Consider the following 22,061-nt stretch of genomic DNA (forward strand, 5'->3'; position numbering starts at 1 on the left):
ACAAACCTTTGGAATTTTTTTAAGGAAAAAAAAATGAACAAGAAGGACAAGAAATGACTGAAGGCCACCACATCAACAAATGGGAGTGCACTGAGAGCATCGTTCTTCGTGGCTAACCGTATTGTTAAGGCGAAGAAACCTTGAAGATTTTTCAGAATCAAGCTTGCACAAATTCAACGTAAAGGTGAGTTTTAATTTTATGTGGTTTATATTTGTTTTTTATATTTGTTATAAAGGCCGGTCCGCCCAAATATTTCTGACACGTAACCGGTCCGTGGCGCCAAAAAGGTTGATGACAAATGATTTGCAGTACTTCGCACATACAGAGTGGAAAATCAGTCCTGTTTCATCTCATTTAAATATTTTGAAAGAAGAAGTAAAAGATTAGATGAATCAACAAACTATTGTCTTGCTCTACTAAAACTAAACAAAGCAAAAAGAGAATAAGTCAGACGTCAGAAGACACCTAATTGGGTCGGGTTGCTTTCCCCAATTTTCCCTTTTCTCTCGCTCCCGCCTTATGCAAGATTTAACAAGCTGCCATTGAACATTTGTGGGAGAAATGGGGCGGAAGAAATAGCACCAGCCATCTCACACTCACAAGTGTCGTGAATGCGATATCAGCAGCAAATCAGTCCAAGTACGCCACACGGGAAGCAGAACACTCCTTATGAATATTACACGCCCCCCCCCTCAATTCTGTATATGTGTGTTAAAAGCTTTTCCATCTGCATGATATCAGCTGTGCGCTTGCTCCACAACTGTCAAAATCTGCCACATTTATATATTCTAATCACACATGACTACTGATGTGAAGTGACGCAATGAAAATGGCTGTGCGTCATCCGTTGCACATAAATTATCACCTACTTACATAAAGAAAATGAGATGTTCCTTCATGCAAATCAAGCTATGTTGTATAGTTGGAAGTAAATCAAGTGCAGCAGGAAACAAATATTAGGAGTCCCGACGACAAATAAATAATTGCATGTAAACGTCTTGCAGCTTTAACCACAAATTTCATGATCTTGCTAGCCATCTAGTTTAGCTGACACCTGACTCCGATCTGATTAGCGTTTATCAATAAACCTTTTTTTCGTCCCATGTCAGCAAAAGACGACGAGCATCGTCGGAGCAACAACACAAAGTGGACAAAGGGTCGAATTATCCTTAATTCCAAGAAGAAATGGAAAACGCAAATTGGCTTTGGAGGACTTCATCACGTTTGTGGTGCTCTTTTCATATCTGGTAAGTTATTCTTCCCTTTTGTTTGAACTTCTAGTCACTGGTAGCTAACTCGTGCGGTTATGATGAGTTTGTGTGCACAGATTATTTCCAAAAGTCTAATTCCAAATAACTTCCTCCGCAGTTTTCATTACATTTTATATTAAGGGAGAGAAAAGACAAGAAAAAGCAACCTCATTTGGACATTTTCCAATTTAAAAGTCATCCTGGCGACATGACACATTTGGGGAGTTATTAATCATACAAGTGACAACTCCTCGAGCCAATAGCGTCGCACATTCCCCAAACATCTGTTCATAAATCAAGGATATTTACTTATAAAACGCTCCGGTTCACACTCATTGTTAAGTCTAAGCAGCTTTTTAGAACACCGATGAGCATTTTCCAAAGTAAAATGGAAGGAAACAACCGACGATGTTTTTTAAAGCTCAAACTAGCACCAAAAATCTGCATTAGTTATTTGTATTGGCTTTAGATTGACAGTGATTTGAAAGTAAAAAAAAAAAAATTGTATAAAACTCAAGAAATGGATGGGAAAAATTGCAAGTACACGACACAATCAAGTCTGTAAAAATGAAATCTTTTAATCGGTGGCTTGATGATTGATTCATGGTTGCAATCAGAGGAACCAGAGCCAGAATGAAGATGAGGACAATGCGTACAGGAAGAGCCTGAGACAAACTGCCAATTTTAACAAAAGTCTCAATCACTCGCTTTGAAATAATTTCCACATAAAAAACAAACAAACAGGTTAACAACTCTCATGTTTGCTTTGCTGTCACCATGGAAACGTGTTAAGACATCATTCTGGAATCATTTGAGTGAAATTAATTTTGCAAGTAGATTTTGGCATCAGATTAAACAATTATACAGTGGCGATACAAATGACCCTTGTATATTTTGTACAGTAAAAAAAAATCTTTCGTGGGACAGAAAAATGAAAACATAACAAAAACAAGATGAATTTCATTTCATGTTCATTCAGTGTGACGACGGCTCGTCAATCATACATTCGCGTCTACGTTTTGCCCTCTTATTGGTCGTCACGCCTCAACACTTGATGCCGGGGTTGGCTTTTGACAGCTTGTATTGGATGTAATAGGAATCTTCTCATTAGGGTTAGTCAGAAATATATAAATGATGGATTGAATTTGCAACATTTAGTTATAATGTCACTTCCGGTTAAAATCAACATGCCGTTATTTTCAGACGCAGAATGTAATCTGTCACTTTCATTTCAGTTTATCCAGTGATTTTTTTTCTTCCCATAACCCAAAATAATAATAGGAAACTTACTCTAAACTAGAATTTTGCAATTTCTGGAGAAATTGCGTGTGAAGGCGAAATGTATGAATAACTTTTTCGGGGAATGCTGCCGAACGATGTTGAAACGTGTTGAATTACTTGAGAAATGTAGAATATTTGGAGAATTTGTGGTGAATTTCAAAATTGAAAGTTTGGAATATTTGGTAAGTGGGAAGTTGTGGAATAGGTAGGCAAAAGATGAACAGTTGAAAGTTGGAATGGGTTGAATCGGTTGAAAAATGTAGAATTTAGAGTAGAAAAACGAAATTTTGGAGAATTTGGTTGAATTTCGAATTTGGAATTTTTGGTAAGTGGGAAGTTGTGGAATAGGTAGGCAAAAGATGTACAGTTGAAAGTTGGAACGGGTTGAATCAGTTAAAAAATGTAGAAGTTAGAGCAAATGTTGAATCCCCATAGAGAATGAATGGGAAAATAAAAAAAGCAATTGCGCCAAAATCTTTCTAAATTTGGAACAAAACAAAAAAAACGGCCTCAGGAGATTCACTTTTGGGGTAAAAATGTTGAAAGGGGTTAAATCAGACAAAAAACGAAAAAGTTAGCGCAAATGTAGCTATTTGGGCCACTCAGTGTTGAAATAAGGTCACTTCCGGTTTGATTCGGGTCACTTCCGGTCTAGTTTGGGTCACTTCCGGTTTATTTGGGTCACTTCCGGTTTAAAACAGGTCACTTCCGGTTTAGCTGAGGTCACTTCCGGTTTATTTGGGGTCACTTCCGGTCTAAAAAGGGCACTTCCGGTTCATTTGGGGTCACTTCCGGTTTGATTTAGGGTCACTTCCGGTTTACCAGAGGTCACTTCCGGTCTATTTGGGGTCACTTCCGGTTTATTTGGGTCACTTCCGGTTTAATTTGGGTCACTTCCGGTTCGTCTGAGGTCACTTCCTGTTTATTAGGGGTCATTTCCGGTCTAAAAAGGTCACTTCCGGTACGTTTGGGGTCACTTCCGGTTTGATTTGGGGTCACTTCCGGTTTACCTGAGGTCACTTCCGGTCTATTTGGGGTCACTTTCGGTTTGATTTGGGGCACTTCCGGTTCATTTTGGGTTCATTGGGGGCACTTGAGGGTCAATCCAAGATGGCCGCCACACTGGAATTGGGGGTCAAGGGTTGAATGTGTAAGCGTAGTGGAAGTGGGGGTGAATGGGAGTGAATGTGGTAAGCATAAGATGAATAAAGGGAATAAATGTGGAATGGGTTGAATCGGTCGAAAAATGTAGAAATTAGAGTGGAAAAACGAAATTTTGGAGAATTTGGTTGAATTTCAAATGTGAAAGTTCGGAATTTTTGGTAAGTGGGAAGTTGTGGAATAGGTAGGCAAAAGATGAACAGTTGAAAGTTGGAATGGGTTGAATCGGTTGAAAAATGTAGAAATTAGAGTGGAAAAACTGAATTTTGGAGAATTTTGGTTGAATTTCAAATTTGAAAATTTGGAATTTTTGGTAAGTGGGAAGTTGTGGAATAGGTAGGCAAAAGATGAACAGTTGAAAGTTGGAATGGGTTGAATCGGTTGAAAAATGTAGAAATTAGATTAGAAAAACGGAATTTGAGAGAATTTTGGTTGAATTTCAAATTTGAAAATTTGGAATTTTTGGTAAGTGGGAAGTTGTGGAATAGGTAGGCAAAAGATGAACAGTTGAAAGTTGGAATGGGTTGAATCGGTTGAAAAATGTAGAAATTAGATTAGAAAAACGGAATTTGAGAGAATTTTGGTTGAATTTCAAATTTGAAAATTTGGAATTTTTGGTAAGTGGGAAGTTGTGGAATAGGTAGGCAAAAGATGAACAGTTGAAAGTTGGAATGGGTTGAATCGGTTGAAAAATGTAGAAGTTAGAGGTGAAAAACGAAATTTTGTGAAATGTCGAATGTGCCATTAAGAATGGATGGGGAAAAATTTGTCGGAATTTTGGGAATTTTGCGGAATCGGAAAATTTTCGGAACGAGAAAAATGGAAGCGCTCATCGCGTGAATATTTGGAATACGTGGAAAGTGGAATGGAGTGAATCGGATGAATTATGTGGAAGATGAAAGTGGACAAAAAAGTGTGGAGAATAAAAGAGAATAATAATAATAATAATAATAGAGAATGGTGTAGAATAACATATGTGTGAAGGCCTTCGCCTTCACACAATTATTGAGGCTCTGTCTTTTGTATAAGGGGAAAAACGTAGTAAAATAATAACCAATACCTCAACAATGCCATCAAAATCCAACCCTGTCATTTTCTCCGAGTGAACGCATGCAAACTGGGGGGGGGGGGGGCAGATTTACTAAATCTAAATAATGATATAAATAAGTATTATAGCAGTACAATCACCTGACAGGGGGCGTGTGAGTGGAGGATTGGTCGCTATGGCAGCGAGGTTGACCACCGATTAAACAACAAAAATGTTATTATTAGTCATGAAAGTCGTCGCTCATTCAGTCAAGCACACCATTTACAAAGGCATACACAGCAGAAGGCGTAATGTACATATTATTTACACGCACATACAACACACACGCGCACACCGCATCCACACCAGGAGGAGTCAAGAAAAATGACGAGAATGTGAACTGGCAATTGTAATGTAGCAACAAAGGGTGGGAAGCTAGCGCAGTGATTCCCAACAATTGCCAAGGGAAAATAATATACAATTTACTACCAACAATGTAGCGTTTGTTTATCTATTCATGCCAGTGATTTAGTTTTTCAGTTTAGTTTTTTCGGGTCGGGGGTACCAATTTGCTATTTCCTGAAAAGCTGCTCATGTATCTTTGTGCTCTTTCTATAAGGCTCACAAGATGGCGCCAGAGCGCAGGCGAACAAACATCTTTTCTAGAACGTGCCCTTTTAAATGCAAATAATAAATCACCAAATAGGCAAATCTATGAGTAGTGTATTACAAATACGCAGGAGAGCACAAAATACTTTTTATAGGAATGTTTGGTGGTGTACGGCAAATCGACTTTGTGGCTTGGCTCAATAAAGGTTGGGAATGACTGAGCTAGATGAGGAGCGGCTTCCTTTCTTTTGGCAGACATCAGATCGGGAGCTCACGCTCTTGGCGAGGGTCCGCAAAAGGCCCACGCACCGCAGGTTCCCTGCGACACGGAGGCACTGCAGCCCCTTACGTTAAAAACTGTCAAAGAGCTAATGAACCACCTTTTGGCCTGTCGAGGAAAACGTAGAAGAAACAAAAAAAGAGAAAAATGCCAGACGCTAAATTAAAGGCTCCGGCCGCCACGGTGACCGCTTCTTTCCTCCTCGTGTCGGCAGTTTAAGGCCTTTGCTGTGACTTTGACAGCTTGCCCCCGACCGGCGTGAGCCATGCTAATTGGCTGTCAGGAGTTTGCAGGTGAAAGCACACGGAGAGAAAACGAGAGAGAGAGAGAGCTCCCTCAACGTTGACGCGAGGCAAGGCTACGCTCCGCTGGACACGGCAGCTCGGACGCTAACTAAAACAAAACAAAACAAAACCCCACCTCCAAAACAGAAGCCACGTATGGAAAGCCCTCTGAGCATTTCTTCCATATCCAGTAGAACAATTTGGCCCTCTAGTAGCTCAACCGTGTCTTAGATAGTAAGTAAGCTTTCTGGTCCTTTTTTTGGACACAAGTAGTACATCGGCACATTTAAAGAATAACCAATGCTTCGCTTTTAACCTATTAGTACATTATGACCTGACACGGTCTTTCTACTAGTTGGCTGGATTGTCAAGGATAGCGAAGATCCGCTCCAATGGCTTTCCGAAAAGCCTTTAGCTTAGATTTTGGAGCAGCATTCTATCGAAAAAATAAAAATAAAAATCAGGCAGCCATGTTGGTCTCAGTGTTATTACAATTCTGCTTTTGAAAAAGCATAAACCCACACAGGGGAAAAAAGGGAGGGGGGGGGGCGCACGATGAGCTAAAATGGTCCTAAGGGTGATGAGCCTTGTGGCTTGAGAGCATTGTCCAGGAATTAGACGGATCCTTCGCCATCCGATCCAATGAATTCACACGTTTGAGGAAGAGAAAGTTGCATGTCAGCGCGTTCAAAAATACCCCTCGATTGCCAATGATGGCAGGAGATGCGGAGGAACTCAATGAGGGGGGGGGGTTACCAGGCGAGTGCTAATAATTGGGCAAACCCCAGCTAGCCAGTCTCTGGTCGCCATAGCAACGGCGCAACCCGACTCTGCCTTTAAATTTTTTTTTTTAAATGAGCAGTCTGAGGAGCGGCGCTTCAGTTTGCTACCAGCGGTTGATGATCTGGCTCATGTAGTCCTCGGTGGGAAGACGGTTGCCCCCGGCCGCCTCCTCCGTCCGGCCGCCCTCTTCCTCGTCGACCACGTCGTCCCGCTCCTCTCCTCGATTGGGGGGGCGGCGGCGGGCCGAGGGCCACAGACTGAGGCCCAGGCCGAGCCCTTGGTGGCTCATGTGATTCTTGATGCGCTGGAGCCGGCGCTCCTGCTGCCGCGTGTACTGGTAGCGCTGCTGGAACAGGTCCCGGGCGTAGTCGTACAGCTCCATGTCCAGTTCGTTCAGCTCCTCGATGCGTTGCACCTGCGGTAGCGAGATGATGGGAAATTTAGAGTAGAGCCCAGTCGATACGGAGAGCCCGATTGTGATATTCAGCAAAATGAAATTCTGAAAGTACAAACCGTAGCGTTGTCCAGGTCCACCCCGGCGGCGCGAGTGCTGTTGTACTGCATGAAGGGTCGGATGAAGCGCAGTCTGAAGGTGCGCTCGAACAGGAACTGCGTTTTCCTCTGGTACTCCGTCAGCCCGAAGAAGGCCATGTCTCGCAGGTTCTTTTTGGCCGACTCCAGGAGGAGCTGAGCCCGCTTCTTCTCGGTCACGGTGGACATGTTGTAGCAACCCACCAGACTCAGATCGGCCAACATGCGCACCTGCCAAATGGCAAGTCGTTGCAAATGAATGAAACGCTCTCAACTCATCCACTCCCATTGACGGATATAGACGTCAAATATCTGTATGGGGGCGTAGTGTCAAGTTCACCTGTCTGTTGTTGGCCAGGTTGTAGGGACACTCCATGAACTGCTGCAGGGTGCAGCCCGACCAGTCGGCGCCCTCGTAGCAGGAGGGCAGCTCCTCGGGCGTGGGCGTGCGTCCGTCGCACATGTGCAGCGAGGTCTTCCACGTGGCCCCCCGCTGCACGTGACGCCACTCGCTGAGGTAGCGCGACACCGGGTCCCTCAGCAGAGTGATGTAATAGAACTTCCTGCTGGAGGAAAGGCGGGCGACACGGGAGAGAGGGCGAGAGCGAGAGGTGAGCAAATTGCACTGAAAATTGCGCGTGACAAAAAGGTTAATCAATAAGCTAACGGGCGCGTTTAAGAGAGAGTCAAAACAAGAGGACGCCATTTAAATTAATGACTTTGCTCGCACGGAGCGGTGCAGCTTCAATGGGGGGGCGGAGCAAGCGGCGATATGATAAGAAGATTGCGCGCAATTCTGCTTTTGGCCGAGTTGTGGCGGCGTTTGCTGCACATAGAGCTCGAGGATGCTTCAACGTGATTTAAAAAAAAAAAAAAAGAGGCTGGATGATGATGATGCTTTTAACAAATGTGAGCAGCAGACAGGAAAACAACATTGGAGAGGCGGCTGCTCTGTCTTAAGGTCACAAAGCCAAAAAAAAAAAAAGAGACAAAAGAAATGAAAAATGCTGGCGCAATCATATTTCACTGCATTTTTGGTGGTAAAAGCATTTGGACTGCCCCACAGAGAGATGACTCATGCTGCATCCCACTTTCTTTTCAGCGTGTGTGGTTTTGTTTGTGTCCATTCGTTTTTTGTTCGATTTTGTTGTTGTTGATTAATGCACATCACACGCCTCAGGAAGAGACCCTCCCACCACAGCGGATACCTTTCCATGCCTTCAATCTTCACCTAATTACTGCAGTCTCATCAATCAACATGTCCTCATTAGTGTGTGTGTGTGTGTGTGTGTGTGTGTGTGTATGGATTAATCTTTGAACACACACTCTTTCCGTTTGCATGCATCCATCAGTACAGCTTTGATTTTTTAGAAACAGGAAGAGTCGTCATCGACTAGACACCAAAGCGCCACGCTAAAAAAAACTTAATCGGGGAGATCCGAGGCAAGAAAATAGGCGCCCAAAAAAAAAGTTAGCACAGAGTGAACCCGAAATCCAGTGACGAGGAACCAAAAGCACTCGAGTGGCAGAGTGACTCAACAAGAGCAAGATCAAAACTCCAAATGCCATCAATCTCGTCCTCCTCTCTAATGAAGGGGGGGAAAAAAGGCAGTGAGTGGAGGGAGGCACGATCAAAACGGGAGCTGGGCGCATTGGCGAGATTCCTGTGATGACATTATCACCATTCCTGACGCTCCCCAGAGTGCACCTCGTGCACGTGCGTGTGCGTGACTACGCCCATTAATTCAGCGATGACATTTCCCTTCCCATTCTCTGCCTGCATACCCCTGCAGAACCCGGCACGATTTGGCAAAGAAGAGGAGGGAGGTTAGCAGGGGAGATGGGGGGGGGGGGGGGTTTAAATTGGGGGGCCGGATGCGAATTTCAATGAGTTTTTTTTTCTAATAGTGTGAAAGCAGCGAGGGCCCGGAGCCCAAGTGATTTGTCAAAGTTATGGCTGCGGCTATAATGACGGCAGGAGCGTATTAGCAGGCGCAAATAAATAAAACACACACACGATTGGTTTCACTTGCACTCACTCACTCACTCACTCACTCACTCACTCACTCACTCACTCACTCACTCACTCACTCACTCACTCACTCACTCACTCACTCACTCACTCACTCACTCACTCACTCACCAGTTGGCTCGGGCCTGCAGGTGATGAGGCTTATTATGCAGAATAAAAACATTAGCTGGTCTCAATATGACATCGGGGTGAGTCATTGAGCAGCTGCTTAATGCTCTTATGTAATATACACTCACGAGACGTGACATTAGATACACTATGCGAGATGCCGTATGGAAAATTAGGCCTCGGAAAAGATGGCCCGAGAGAGTATTTCCGGATCTCGTGAGCCGCGTTTAACCCACCCACCCCCCCACCTTTCTCATAGACATTACAAGTTCCAAACATCTGTCACAACAATAAGACAATTCATACAATTATACGAGTTGTTGCTCCACATTTCGGCGCCTTTTTTTTTTTTTCCTGGCATAAATGTGTGCATGCATGTGCGAGGTGTGAAGCAAATCAGCCGACACTTTACAGTATTGATTTATCTCCTTCTTTTTTCTTTTTCTCAGAGTGCTAGTGTTGCGCAGCGCGCCGGTAATAAAGTGGGTGTTTGGCAAGGACGAGTGCGATGCGGCTATTGTCTGAGCCACTCTACTACTCTGGCCCACTTATTCCTTGTCCCTTCTTTTTTGGGTCTTTTGTTCGCACCGGCTGAAAAGACTCGAGCCTGCGAATGTGGGCTTGAATCGTAGTAGCAGACTGAAAATAATAGAAATTGGCTAGGTCATGACTAGTCTCGGAAGCATCCGGATTAGGACCCTATGGATTTTGGAGCCCACTTGCATACAGTATGCATGGAAACTCCCAAAAATATTTTTGCGGATTGCTCACCTGGGAGCCATTTGCCTTCAGGAGCCGGCAGAAAACGCAGTTGCCAGGGTCACGGGAAACATCTCCGTAAAGGTCGTGAGTTGTTGCCGGGGGAGGCTAACAGCAACGCTGTACATAATTTCATGCACCGGAGGACGCAATCACGGTTGCGGCGGGTTAGAAGATAAAAGGAAAATTTGCGGAGTACGTTTTGGTCGCTGATGTTGCCGCGAATAATTTACAATTGACCTACTGATGAAGACAATTCAATGGTTTTTAAAATGACATTTGTTGGGGAAAGTCCACAGACTACCCTGCCCGCTCACTCCGGTTGGCTTCCCGGGAATAGCCTTGTGGAATGTGGTGGCTGCAAGTACAGATGATATCACCCCTATGTTTGTGCATGCGTGACGATGTGTGTTTTGAAAAGGGAGGGAGAAACAACATGTCTGGTCTTGATTGCGTACAGTGGCTCCACAGACACGTTGACGTATTTTTTGCTTTCAACCGTAAAATGAGTCATTGCTATGTCAATAATATTCACACACGCAAAAAGCCAAAGTCCCCACAAAGTGAAATGAAATGACTTTTAAATTTGGCACACCAAAGAGAAGAGCCTTGTCAACAACTCTGCCAAATTGGAACGACTTGAAAAAAAAAAAATAAATCACTGTAGATTTAACGAGGCGCTAGTCGACACGAGCTAACAGGGTTCCTCTCTTCTCGATTTAAATAGCAATGAGCTTTTCTTTGAGCTATATAAAATAAATAAATAACTGAAATTGTATAATGCCCAATTTAATACGACATTAATGCCCCGAGCGACCGAGTAGGGCGATAACCATGTATATGAATAAATGTAGTCTGCTGTCCAATAATGAGGCACTGAAACAGACAGAAATAGACACCTCCGCCTCAGACAAGCTCCAGGGTCATCTTTTCTTCCTCCCGTATAGCGCTCCGACTCTGTCTGCGCCTCCGAGTCGATCGATGGCAGCCTGCAGGCTCCGACAACTCGTTCACTTCAGAGATTTTTCTTTTTTCTTAAACATACAGACGAGTGTGAAAAAGAAGCAGAGACGAAACGGAAGGCCCGAGGCGATGTGAAGCTTTTGCAGTACAGATGTCGGGATTTTCTTTCCATTATGAAAATCTCGACAGAGTCGGATTCTCAGACAGAATCCGAGGAAATGTTAAAGGGTACAAGGACTGACCCCCCCTATCCCCGACTGGAATGTGCTCAGGCTTGTTGGCGCATGTAATTCAACTGGCAAAGAAACAGTTGTGGGGTGGGACATTACATTTGGGAAAGAATTTTGAAACGCGGTAAACACAGAGTTAGGGATCAGGTCGAAACCTGAATAGCAAAAAAATCCATGAATAATTGAGCCCCTCAATGTTTATATACTCACCAATATAAATCATTTAAAGCAATATTTCAAACACACTCATCATTTCTAATCTAACATTTAGCTTTTTTTTTCTATTGGTGATTTTGATCCGAGGAGAATCAACCAAATTGAGAAAAAAGAAGCTTTGTTGCCCGAGTGTTTGGGGCTTTATCCTTGGTTTGAAGCCAGCCGACGATAAATAATAACGACTATTGTGCGCTAAGCTTGCCTTTGAGAAGTGGCGGCAAGCCCAAGATCATAACTTCATTCATTGTTTTACGGCGGCGCAACATTGGCAACAAATAGGCAGTATGCCGAGCAATTTTGAGAAGTAACTGCTTTGAGCACACACTGTGGACACATTTATCAAATGTGCACGGCGTAAATACATCTGTGAGTTTTTAAGAACAAGCAATGGCTGCACCTGCAGAGTATGACCTCATCCTCCTGATGTGATGATGTCACTTACTGCCTGGTCCTCAAAGCTCACTTTTAGCTGAGAAGAGGAGGAGATAATGAGGAGAAAATAGGCAGCAAGTAGGAAGGGTGGCTATTCAGAGCTCGGGGGGGGCCATTAAAATCTGGGCAAAAAGGGGGGCTAATGAGGAGGAGACCGGGATGGGTGCTCGTGCAAAAGAGCGCACACACACACACACACACACACACCCTCTTCTCCTCTGGCCGAGATTAAAATGTGCGACACCCATTTACCCCCGCAAATCAGTCGGTGCATACAAGACTGGGTGTGTGCAACGTGTGTTTGTGTAACTGCAGGATAGAGTGTGAAATTAGACTGATAAGGATGGTAACAGTCAAACATTTGTTTATTGTTAAAAACAAAATAAAAACAAAAAAAACGTCGTAACCTGAACCCTTAGCGACTGTGACGTCAGTTTCAGTCGACAGTAAGTAGCAGTACAAGACAAAATGGCCGCCCTGAGATGGATACAATTATGCTTAATTCTTATTCCACAAACACTATATTAATTATAATTAAATATTTAGACTAGTAGGAGCGCCGAGAACATATTTCAAGACAATATTTGGACTTCACTTCCCCTTTAAATTCATGCTTTGTGTTTGAAATATTCCCAGTGCTAATGCTAACAAGCTACGCAAAGTCTCATTGGGAAGCTAACAGAAAATTAGGCATTGTGTTCTAGGAGACACAATGTAGCACTTTGCGTGACAATCTCTATTCACGGAGAGATAAGCAGCAGTCTCGACAGATCCCCGGCAACATGGCCAAACAAACAAAGTAGAGTCATAGGAAGATTCTTGTCTGTGGCAGGGTATCCTTGGAAAGTAAAAGTAAGAAATGGAAGGGGAAAAAGATAACGCGGCACAAAAGCAAACAAAGACGTTGTGACATTTAACTGTCAGCGCAATAACGGAAACACAGTGTTTCTTTGTTATGGTTATTCCACTCTATTATGTTTTCATCGCCAGCCCAGAGATGCCGCAACGTTAGCGAGACAGCACAGTCCAAATAGCATGCGCATTTCACAGTGTCACCGTATCATTATAAAAATACGTTTTCTAATATTTCTGGCTTTCATATCATGTTTCCCCATTGAATCGTTTTTTGGGATCATTTTCAGGCAATTTTTCTGACACTCTTCAGGGAATGATACATGAATCCCGAAGGCAAAGCTCAAACGTGTAATATGCTGGCACAAGATATAATGTAGACTCTTCTGTCTCGTTAGGAAGGGAAAAGGAATGTGGCAGCATGTCACTGATCCCGTCCGTCCCTGCGGCGACCATTTCTACTGACCAGCCCACCAACCACAAATTCACCCTAGGGAATCGGAAAGGGGGAGGACAATTGGCTCTTTAAGAACTGAGGCAAAAGTGTGAAGCCAGGCAGAAGTGGCTGAAGGGGGTTGGAGGGGTGTTTTATGTCTATGTGTATGGATAGTGTGTGGGCTCAGCAGAGCTTCCAAGTCCAATTTAGGCTTCTGGCTTGTTGGAAGGACTGCGCCAACCATGTAGCCTGTAGACCGAGTCCATAGATTTATTTATAAATACAAGTTTGAAGTTTGTCCAAAGACTGCGAACTGTTTAGATTGCGGAGACAGAGCATTGAAAAGCGGTGAAATAGCGTGATCGCGAGCTAGCTAGTGGACATACCAATGGGTCCGTGTTGCGTGCATATGCTGAAAGAAGCACATTGTCTGAAAGCCCTTCAAGACACCTCCATTCCCTAAGCTCCTGGCTGCAGACCCCACATATTTGCACTTTATGCTTGATGTTCAATGCAGTTAGCTTACTAATAATAATACTAATAGCTCTCGCAAACAAACGCGCGCTCCCAATTGGCAGCTGCTAACCTCGGGATTAAGTCCAGTGTGACGGACACGATTTCAGAGCGCATCTGTGACGGGGCAGAACAAACACACGCAGCAAAAACGAAGCGCCGAGCGGCAGCATTTTGTCACTGGCTTGTGAAGTGGGAGGAGGGAAAAAAAAAAACCCCAACACAGAGCAAAAGAAGAAAAACTAGCAAAGCCTGGGCACCATCTGCCAGGTGCACATTCCCTACAACGCTTGCAGATTTAAAAGCCTACTTTGAGTTCTACACAGATCTGAAAATACTATGTTTAAAAAAATAAAAGATGAGAGAGAGATGGAACCACCTGGGGAAGAGGAGAATTTGGTGGTGGTCTCCCTCTTTGGATGAGGACAAGAAAGGGATTAACTAAAGTGATGTGATGTTTGAATTCGATCAAGACACTTGGGAAAAAAATCCCGGCCTCACTTGGTGCAAGGATCGTATACGATCCCGCCTTCCCGTCTCTCATAGCATTACGTATGACGGCTATAAGAATTGAAAAGCCTTCTCGACCTCGCCACACAATTTAAAGATCGTGACACTAGTCGCTCTTTGAGATGACACTTTGATTTTCCGCAACATCTTCTAAGGGCATCCCTCGATTGTAAGGCTCGTGACATCTGGCCTCCACGGAGCATCAGCTTCCATGTTTGTGTGTGCCTTTAAAAACATGTGTTCCGCTCTTTGTATGCGTGCCCATCCCAGGCATCATCTCCCCGCGCTCGCTAATCCCGGATGACATGCGGAGGAATGCCGAGTGGCGGCAGCTGTTGGCCCGGCCGACGTTCCCCGACGCCCGGCAAGAAACAACTTGCCAATGTTCTGCTCGTCATCTTGCGGTTGGGCCTTGGCGCCGCTCTGAATGGTGAGTTCACAAAACGGTTATGAGAACAAGAAGCGTAAATTGGAGTCGCGTGATTGGCGCACTTGCAAAGCTACCGTCATGACTTGCTTGTTTTATTTGTTCCATCTCCATAGTGAAAATTTGCAAATACCTGAAACCCAATAGAATACATTGGCATAAATAAATGTACATTTCCAAAATTCCTTCAATCTGAGGTTAAACATAAAATTATATATCTATCAGAGTATGTGCACTGACTCTTTTTGTACCACTCTAAATCTATTTTGAATTCCTGTGCAATTCTGCAATTGGCCACGAGTGGGCAACATACTGTTTAACACTATTTACAATTGAAAGAATAAGACTTAAAACCGGAAGTAAGCCAACAATCGTTTGCGCTAGAAATTACTTAACGCTTGTTTTATAATGTAGATGAATGGACATGATTGTTGATGTATGTATATTGTGAGGTAAGTTTGTCATTTGGAATAATAACGGGATGTTTGCTCTAAACACACACTCAAACACTGTATGATTTGTCTTCCCAATTACTCTCTCACATATATCACATGCTTGTAAAAGTGTTTGTATGAGTTCAAATTGTCGGTAGTGTTGTAAAAACACGCCTAAACAGTATCTAGCACAGATTTAACTTCTTGCGGATGATGTGGAGGACGGTTTACAGTATTAGGGCGGGAATGCGGAATAGCAACAGCTGTGCTTCTTGTAGATGCGCCCCAACGGGATTAAAAAAAAATAAAAAATGAAAACGCCAACTATTATCAACATGTCGTCACTGAGGCGGAGGACCCCTCCAACTGGAACGGCATTACTTCGCAATTCGAAAGCGGGAAGGATCTAAAAGCGGGAACCCGGAATTAGCATCGAGCGCATTTGCCATCTGCTTCCTTTGGCAGACCGTGGACTTGTTTGGTTTTTAAAAGGCATAAAAGTTTTCTTTCAGCCAGGACAAATTAAGCCAACACTTTTCTACTTTCTAGACACACGTTACTGTGAAATCATAAATATATTTTTGTAAAAGAACATTATGGTCTTAAAAGCTCTTTAGCATTTAGTGTTGGCATTAAACCAACAGATTGAGGCCTTAAAGGACTGGAGCCGCTACTCAAGGGAGTAAATACATGAAGTGAGATGTCTTGTCTCCGCGAGACTAACAATAGCAGATTTGGTCTCCTCGGAAGCTATCAAAGGCGGCGTGGGCCGAGGCTGATATGTAATTAAATGAATGCGCCCAGACGAAGGAAACAAGTCCAGGGAAGCGTGCGCGAAGCTCCGACAAATCCAGAAATGGCATCGAGCGAGAGGAGCTTCCCTTGGCGTTAGCGTGTTTAATGAAGTCGAAGAATGTCAAAGTGGCTCTTTCATCCTTCGATATTTTTTGTACACGGTGGGGGGAAGAAAAAAAGTTTGCAGATGAAGGGCCAATCGGGGAAGCCAGAGATAAGCTGGCCACTGACGATATTGCGGCTGAAGCTCACAACGGAGCGAGTGCCGGGGGAACAATACGCCGCCGCGCAAATGAGGCTCCTCCATATGGCGAGTGAAGCCAACACACACCGTAACGTAGTCCCCAGCGGAGGCTTGAGCGCTTTTGCACATTTTTTTTAGTCTGATGCAGGAGACGGTGAAGGAAAAACAGGATGCGAGGACAGGATGAGGATGGATGGCTGGAGGAAGCGGCTTAACGGAGGAAATTAGAAAAATGTGCACATTTACATTCTGCAAGTAGCAGAGCAAACTTTTTTTTTTTTTTTTCTGACCGGACGGCCTAACTCCCACACGCCGGGTCGCCGCCGAGTTCCTTCCTCCCGTCTTTTTATCAGATCAACCGCCCACGTCGGTGCATCCCTCAAAAACACTATTAACTGCTGACCTCCAGACGCGCCGTGGTCCAAAATGCCTCGCAGAAGCCGTCTGCTTCTTCAATCCGCCGCCTTCTCATCTTGCGCTCGGTCGGCCTTGACGAGGCTGCGGGTGGCGAACTCGCCAGTTTGCAAAACCGGGAGGAAGCGTTGCGTTAAGCGAAAGATTAGGTTTTCTCAGTCGAGTATTCTCAAGGCCACTCCAGGGGAGCAAAGTCGAAACGTTATTTTTTGTTTTTCGAAACATGACATCCTGGGTATCGGTATGCAATCTCACGATGCCTTTGAGTGATTATCAGAAAGCGTTGCGCAAGTCTGACGAGTCCCTCGGCAGCGCTGGAATTCCTTCCAGAAGGGAACACATGGCGGCTTCCAAAAATCCTTGCAAATGTAAATAACAAAAGGTCGGAGATAACGAGCTGGGGTTGAATCTCACTTTTAAGCCCCGCCTCCCTTGATGGTTATACATATGTATACAACAGCAGGGATGATAAGCCTGTGATTTCTATCTTTATCTGCCCTGGTTGAGAAAGAGGCCTAAAAAAAAAAGCCCCTTCCCAGCATTCCAAGAGCATTCCAGTGACATTCATCATTGGCTCTGTGAACCCCCTCCCCTCACTTCTGGTTCCCTTCTTTCCGCCACTCGGTACTTTGAACCAGAGAAGTGTTGAGAATGTTTTGCGGCGAGACTTGCCAGAGTCGGAGAGTCCCGTGGTGGGACTCGGTGGTGGCCTCGATGCTTTGACACAAAGAGGAGGCACTTTCATTTCTTGTCGCCCTGGTTTTTCTTTCCCCGGCCATTGCTCATTTCTCTCTCCCACCTCTGCGGAGATTTGTGACGCTCTAATAGAGGCATCAAGTACGTCAGAACAGCTGGAGCCGGGATGCGTGCGGCGCTGGAGACCATTACGCGTGCCTGCGTGCGTTGGGATCAGGTGAAAACATCTGCGCAGCGAGGAGCCACGGGAAATATCATGTCGCCAAAGGCGGGCCGGGGATATCTGTCACGCTTTGTCACATCAGCTCGTCCGGTCGCACGGCGAGCACGCAAGGACTCGCGCTGACCCGTCCCGCCGAGCCCGGCCGAGCCCGGCCGAGCCCAGGGCGGCTTTTTATCTCCCGCCGTAAATCAAACATCTTCTAATTGTCCCTGACTCGCCTGCTCTCTGACAATCTGCTCCTTGACAAGCGGCCCATATAGTTGACAAATGGCGCTTTGGACAACAAGCAGTCGGGGTAATTGAGTGTTTATCGGGGAGGGGGCATCCATTTTCTAACAGTTTTTTCCTGCTTGGCACATCCCGTAAAGTTTGATAAGACCGGCAGATGTAACCAGCGCCAAACTGAACACTTATCGTTAGACCTCATTATCAAAGAGTAAACAGTTAGCGATTATCTTGTGGTGTGGGATGATTTTTATTTCCGGGTGGATAACAATCGACAATCATAAACCCCCACCACCACACACACCCCGTCGGCACTGAAACAATTCAAGCACCGGCGTCAAAGCAAGAGTAATGGATCCTAGCAGGAAACCTAAGCCAGATAGTCGGCAAAACAAAAGCGCTCATTGTAATCGCCGGCTCTCTTGTGCATTCATCCCGCCGCTAATCCCCTTTCATATTACTCTACCTCCACCATTAGAAGAGAAGAATTAGGATTCTCCCGTCGATCTCTAATCTCCTTCCATTCTCTTCTGCCCCCCCTCTATAAATCGACACAATAATACAACACACGGGATATAATATGCAAGAGCCACGGAAAACAAACAGCAGCCTAGTTTTCCTTGAATGCTGAAAGCCCGGCGGGCCAGGATGGTGGGAATCAAAAGATTTCTTCAACATTTTGAGATGGAGACTGATCTGAAAATGGCAGCTGATTAAACAAACGTGAGGTCTTTGGAAGCTGGTTCCAGGACTTTGCTATGATTGGACTTGATCTACGCCTTGTTCTTCTACAACGGTGCTTTCCAAGGGCGAGGATGAACTTTTACACCAGAGACCTGAGCCAGAGCACATGTGATGGAAAAGAGGAATATTGATCATCATTGCCATCAGATGCTTTGAATTAAGACGGAGACTAAAGCCTTTGAGCCTCTCGGGCCTCCATATGTGAACATTGAGGGGATTGTTTCTTCTTCAGGTCTAGGTATCTACCCCGAGGTATTTAGATGAGGGCAATTTGTGACATTCCTCGCCAAGAATTTGATTACGGAGACAATCTGCTAGTTTACAGACAAATGTCCTTCTTCTCCTTGGTCACATGCTTCAGTCCACCTGTAGCTGAATAAACAATGGAACTGGATTCTGGAGGACCTCAAGGACCACACATTCTTGCTCAGGGATATGATGTCAGGCTTGGATTTAATTTGCCGCTGGCTCCAATGTGTTTACAAGGTACTTTTGAAGGGAGTGATGTCATAAGTCATGATGTCCAGCCGTTATTAGTCTGATGGGACGGAGGAACCAAGGAGAAGTAATTTTACCTCCATGGTAAAATAGACGAGACCTTTTATAAGCTCTTGGTAACTCAATTTGATAAATGCAATTATTTTGGATGATTCGATTGTCTCAAAGGAGAACGGAATTCCAGATCCCCCCCCCGAGCAGCAGGTGGCACCACTGATTTTTTAGAAGATGACTCTCAAATGTTTTTACATCTCCTGCCAAACTGCGGACGTGAAATACCTGCCAATTTCCGTCCTTCATTGGAAGCCACCAGCTGCCATTCAAATGAAAACTAACTTCCAGGCCAGGATGAAGTGTGCATAGAGCCACATGAAGTTTTCATTGGCTTTTGCCAGCGTCTTCTGCAAGTTCTTGTTATTGCAGGCCCGCCTGGACGCAGGACAGCTGCATTCCTTTCTGCTGCTTCAGCGTCAATCACTTGACATTCCTACGAATCCCGAAACGTTTGCCAGGAGTGAGGCATGCACGCTGCAAACCATGTGTTCTTATTTGGAAAGGCGAGTGAGTGGAGGGGGGGTTAAGTTTCAAACTGGGCTCAGCACCAAAAAGCTGTATTTTGAACAAATTAGCTCTGGCTTGTGTAGCTCCTCGTCCCTTTCATTTAGCCTCGGCTTGGATTTCGGGACTGAGGATTGGTCGATAAATTCTCATGTCTGAAAGCACTGAAAAAGCATCAAGTCAATTAAGCGTGGCAAAATTGTTCTTTTGAAAAGAATATCAATGCAAAAGTCCGATTAAGTAACCCGGGGATGTTCAATTTTCCGCCATAGCGAAAGATGCCAGTGGGATTTTATTTAATGTATCAAGTCCTGATCCTGAAAATAATTTGACAAAATTCTTCCTCTAGAATCAACTTCAGAAAAATAAATACAGCCCAGCCTTTTCTAGTATCTACAAAAGAAACATAGCTGGCTGCTTGAATCCCTGTTGCTTGAATAAGTGGGCTGCCAAGAGTCGCGGAACTCCAGCAAAATCCTCTCTTGATACCCGCAACTCCCGGGACGAGGCAGTCTCAGGGTGATTGGTTCTGATCTGGCCTGATCCGGCCTCGCAACAGGCTGCCGCGCGACGGTGCTCAAGGACAACCCGGCCCAGCCTCCCCACCTGTCAGCGGCGGACCACAGGGGAGGGATTAAGCGCAGTCGGGGCGAGGGGGAAGGGTGGATAAATTAAAGGCCGAAGCAAAAAAGAGATCTGGAGCGCCAATCCGCCGAGCAGCAGGGATCCCGCCTGCCCCGCCTTCCGTCCGGGGTCGGCGCAGGAGACCGTGTCACATTCTTTCAATTTCCCCAGGTCTCGCTGTTGAGAGCGATCTCGTCTACACGGAAAAAAAAAAGGCTAGTTGCATAATTTTTCTTCCTGTACCATCCCAGGCCTCTGCAAAAACAGCCTTGAGTCATGACACAACAAATCAGCGGGGAAGCTGAAATAAAACTTTTGCTTTCTCAACTCGTGGTCTGAAAGCTTGCGCAGGCACAGGATCGGATGTTACGACTTGGCTTCGTTTTCAAATGCCATTTTTGCCGTTCGTTATCATCGCTTCCTGATTCGTTTCCCAGTCCTGATTTGTTTTCCAGTCCTCGGAAGCAACTTTGACCGACACTTGTTTTTTTGTTTGCCCGGGCTCACAGCTCAGCCATTGAATCCCCCTGCAGAAGGCTTGGCAGAGGTACACACTCCCCATGAGTGCTCCTCTTCATATTTTGACTCCAGCTGCTTCTCACTTAATATTCGCCGCTTTTAACCCGCTGCCAAGTCATTTTACCCCCAATCTCAGTTTCTCTTTTTCCCCGCCATTTAGTGGAACCTCACTGTGTTCTGACACCAAGCATGAAAGTCATTCAAATAATTATCCTCTAATTGTTTGGACCGGTATTCATGCGTAGTAGAAGAAACATTCTCGCTTGATTCCAACAGTGTCTGGCAGCTCGGATGTGGCGGCTAATGCAACATTAATGCAGATTGTTTCACGGGAAAAGCATTCCGCCATCGCCACGTTCCAAAGACGGCCATTTGGCATCCCAACGCTGACATCAGTGGAAAATATGCACCACGCGGGTTTATAATTTGCCACTTGGGGAATGCGACGCTGTTGATGTTGGAAAACGTTTCAAGTCACTCAGGAATAAGAGAGAAGGAGAACGCAATCCAGATGACTTCATAAAGTCCGAATAAGCACAAGTTTTGGGAAAAAAAAGACACTTTTTCTCGCCTTTTATCGTTCGCACATCCGCTTAAATCTTCTCTCCCGCTGCCCGGGAATAAAATTGAGAAAAACACCCCCGCCTCCAAACAATGATTTAATTAGCTGATTTAATTAACTGATTAACAAACTTCCATTTCGATGCTACAAATAGCGGCCAGCGTTTCTAATCGTTGTGGCAACGTGGCTGCACTTGGCGCCGAGCGCTGCCCTACTTACACGGCATTTTATATTTCTACAAACGTACACACACACACAGAACGGAAGCGCATGAAGCCCGATGTGACAGATACCGTTAAACAAATAAATTAGTAAAATTGTGAGGTGAAATGAACAGACACTCGTGCCGCCCAAGTTGGGAGGCACTGGAGGATTTGATGCCAGGGTCTACGACTTTGGGGGAAATTGTAATGTCGGAAACATAGTTAGATGTTTGCCACTAGGGGGCGCCTGTTATTCCCTTCAGGGTGATATTTGCCACCATGTTCTAACTTGTCCCCACTCTCATCAATAACTAAAAAGACTTCCTGTGTCTTTGTCGTGTCTGAGTTTTTTTGGACTATCCTGACTATAGTTCATGTTGTGGCATGTGCAATGAAAAAAAAAAACTCGTTCCATATTTTTCGTAATCTAACCCGACGTAACTGTGTGTGTGTGTGTGTGTGTGTGCAGCCAAGTCTCCGATTTTTGTTCTCCAACAAAGGAAGGAGTACGTCCCCGGTTAAATTAGCAAGTTTCATTCCATCAATGTTCATAATTATTTCATGGGCTTGAATATTTCATGTGCTGTGAGTGAGTGTCTGTGTGTGCGCACGTGTATATCTCTGCCGCTGCGTTGGT

The 22,061-nt window shown here is 44.8% G+C and overlaps 1 protein-coding gene and 1 long non-coding RNA gene across 3 annotated transcripts in view; one reads left to right on the forward strand and one right to left on the reverse strand.

Moving 5' to 3' along the window:
- The first annotated feature begins 27 nt into the window (after nt 1-27).
- LOC133168867 (uncharacterized) lies at nt 28-14,687 on the forward strand. Its single transcript, XR_009718324.1, has 3 exons — nt 28-184; nt 1,111-1,248; nt 14,529-14,687. It is a non-coding gene; the product is annotated as an uncharacterized LOC133168867 (long non-coding RNA).
- Nucleotides 6,429-22,061, reverse strand: part of LOC133168819 (heparan-sulfate 6-O-sulfotransferase 1-A-like) — a 29,828-nt gene continuing 14,195 nt past the window's right edge. The window contains exons 2-4 of one of the 2 annotated variants that reach the window (XM_061300464.1): nt 7,548-7,773; nt 7,190-7,438; nt 6,429-7,091 (exon numbers count right to left, since the gene is read on the reverse strand). In XM_061300464.1, the coding sequence (XP_061156448.1) occupies nt 6,780-7,091; nt 7,190-7,438; nt 7,548-7,773 (787 nt within the window). In that variant the 3' untranslated portion in view covers nt 6,429-6,779. The remainder of the gene's footprint in view (nt 7,092-7,189; nt 7,439-7,547; nt 7,774-22,061) is intronic. The other variant, XM_061300466.1, reaches the window with a different exon arrangement.

The sequence above is a fragment of the Syngnathus typhle genome, linkage group LG16 (genome assembly GCF_033458585.1).
Source record: "Syngnathus typhle isolate RoL2023-S1 ecotype Sweden linkage group LG16, RoL_Styp_1.0, whole genome shotgun sequence".
Lineage (NCBI taxonomy): Eukaryota > Metazoa > Chordata > Actinopteri > Syngnathiformes > Syngnathidae > Syngnathus > Syngnathus typhle.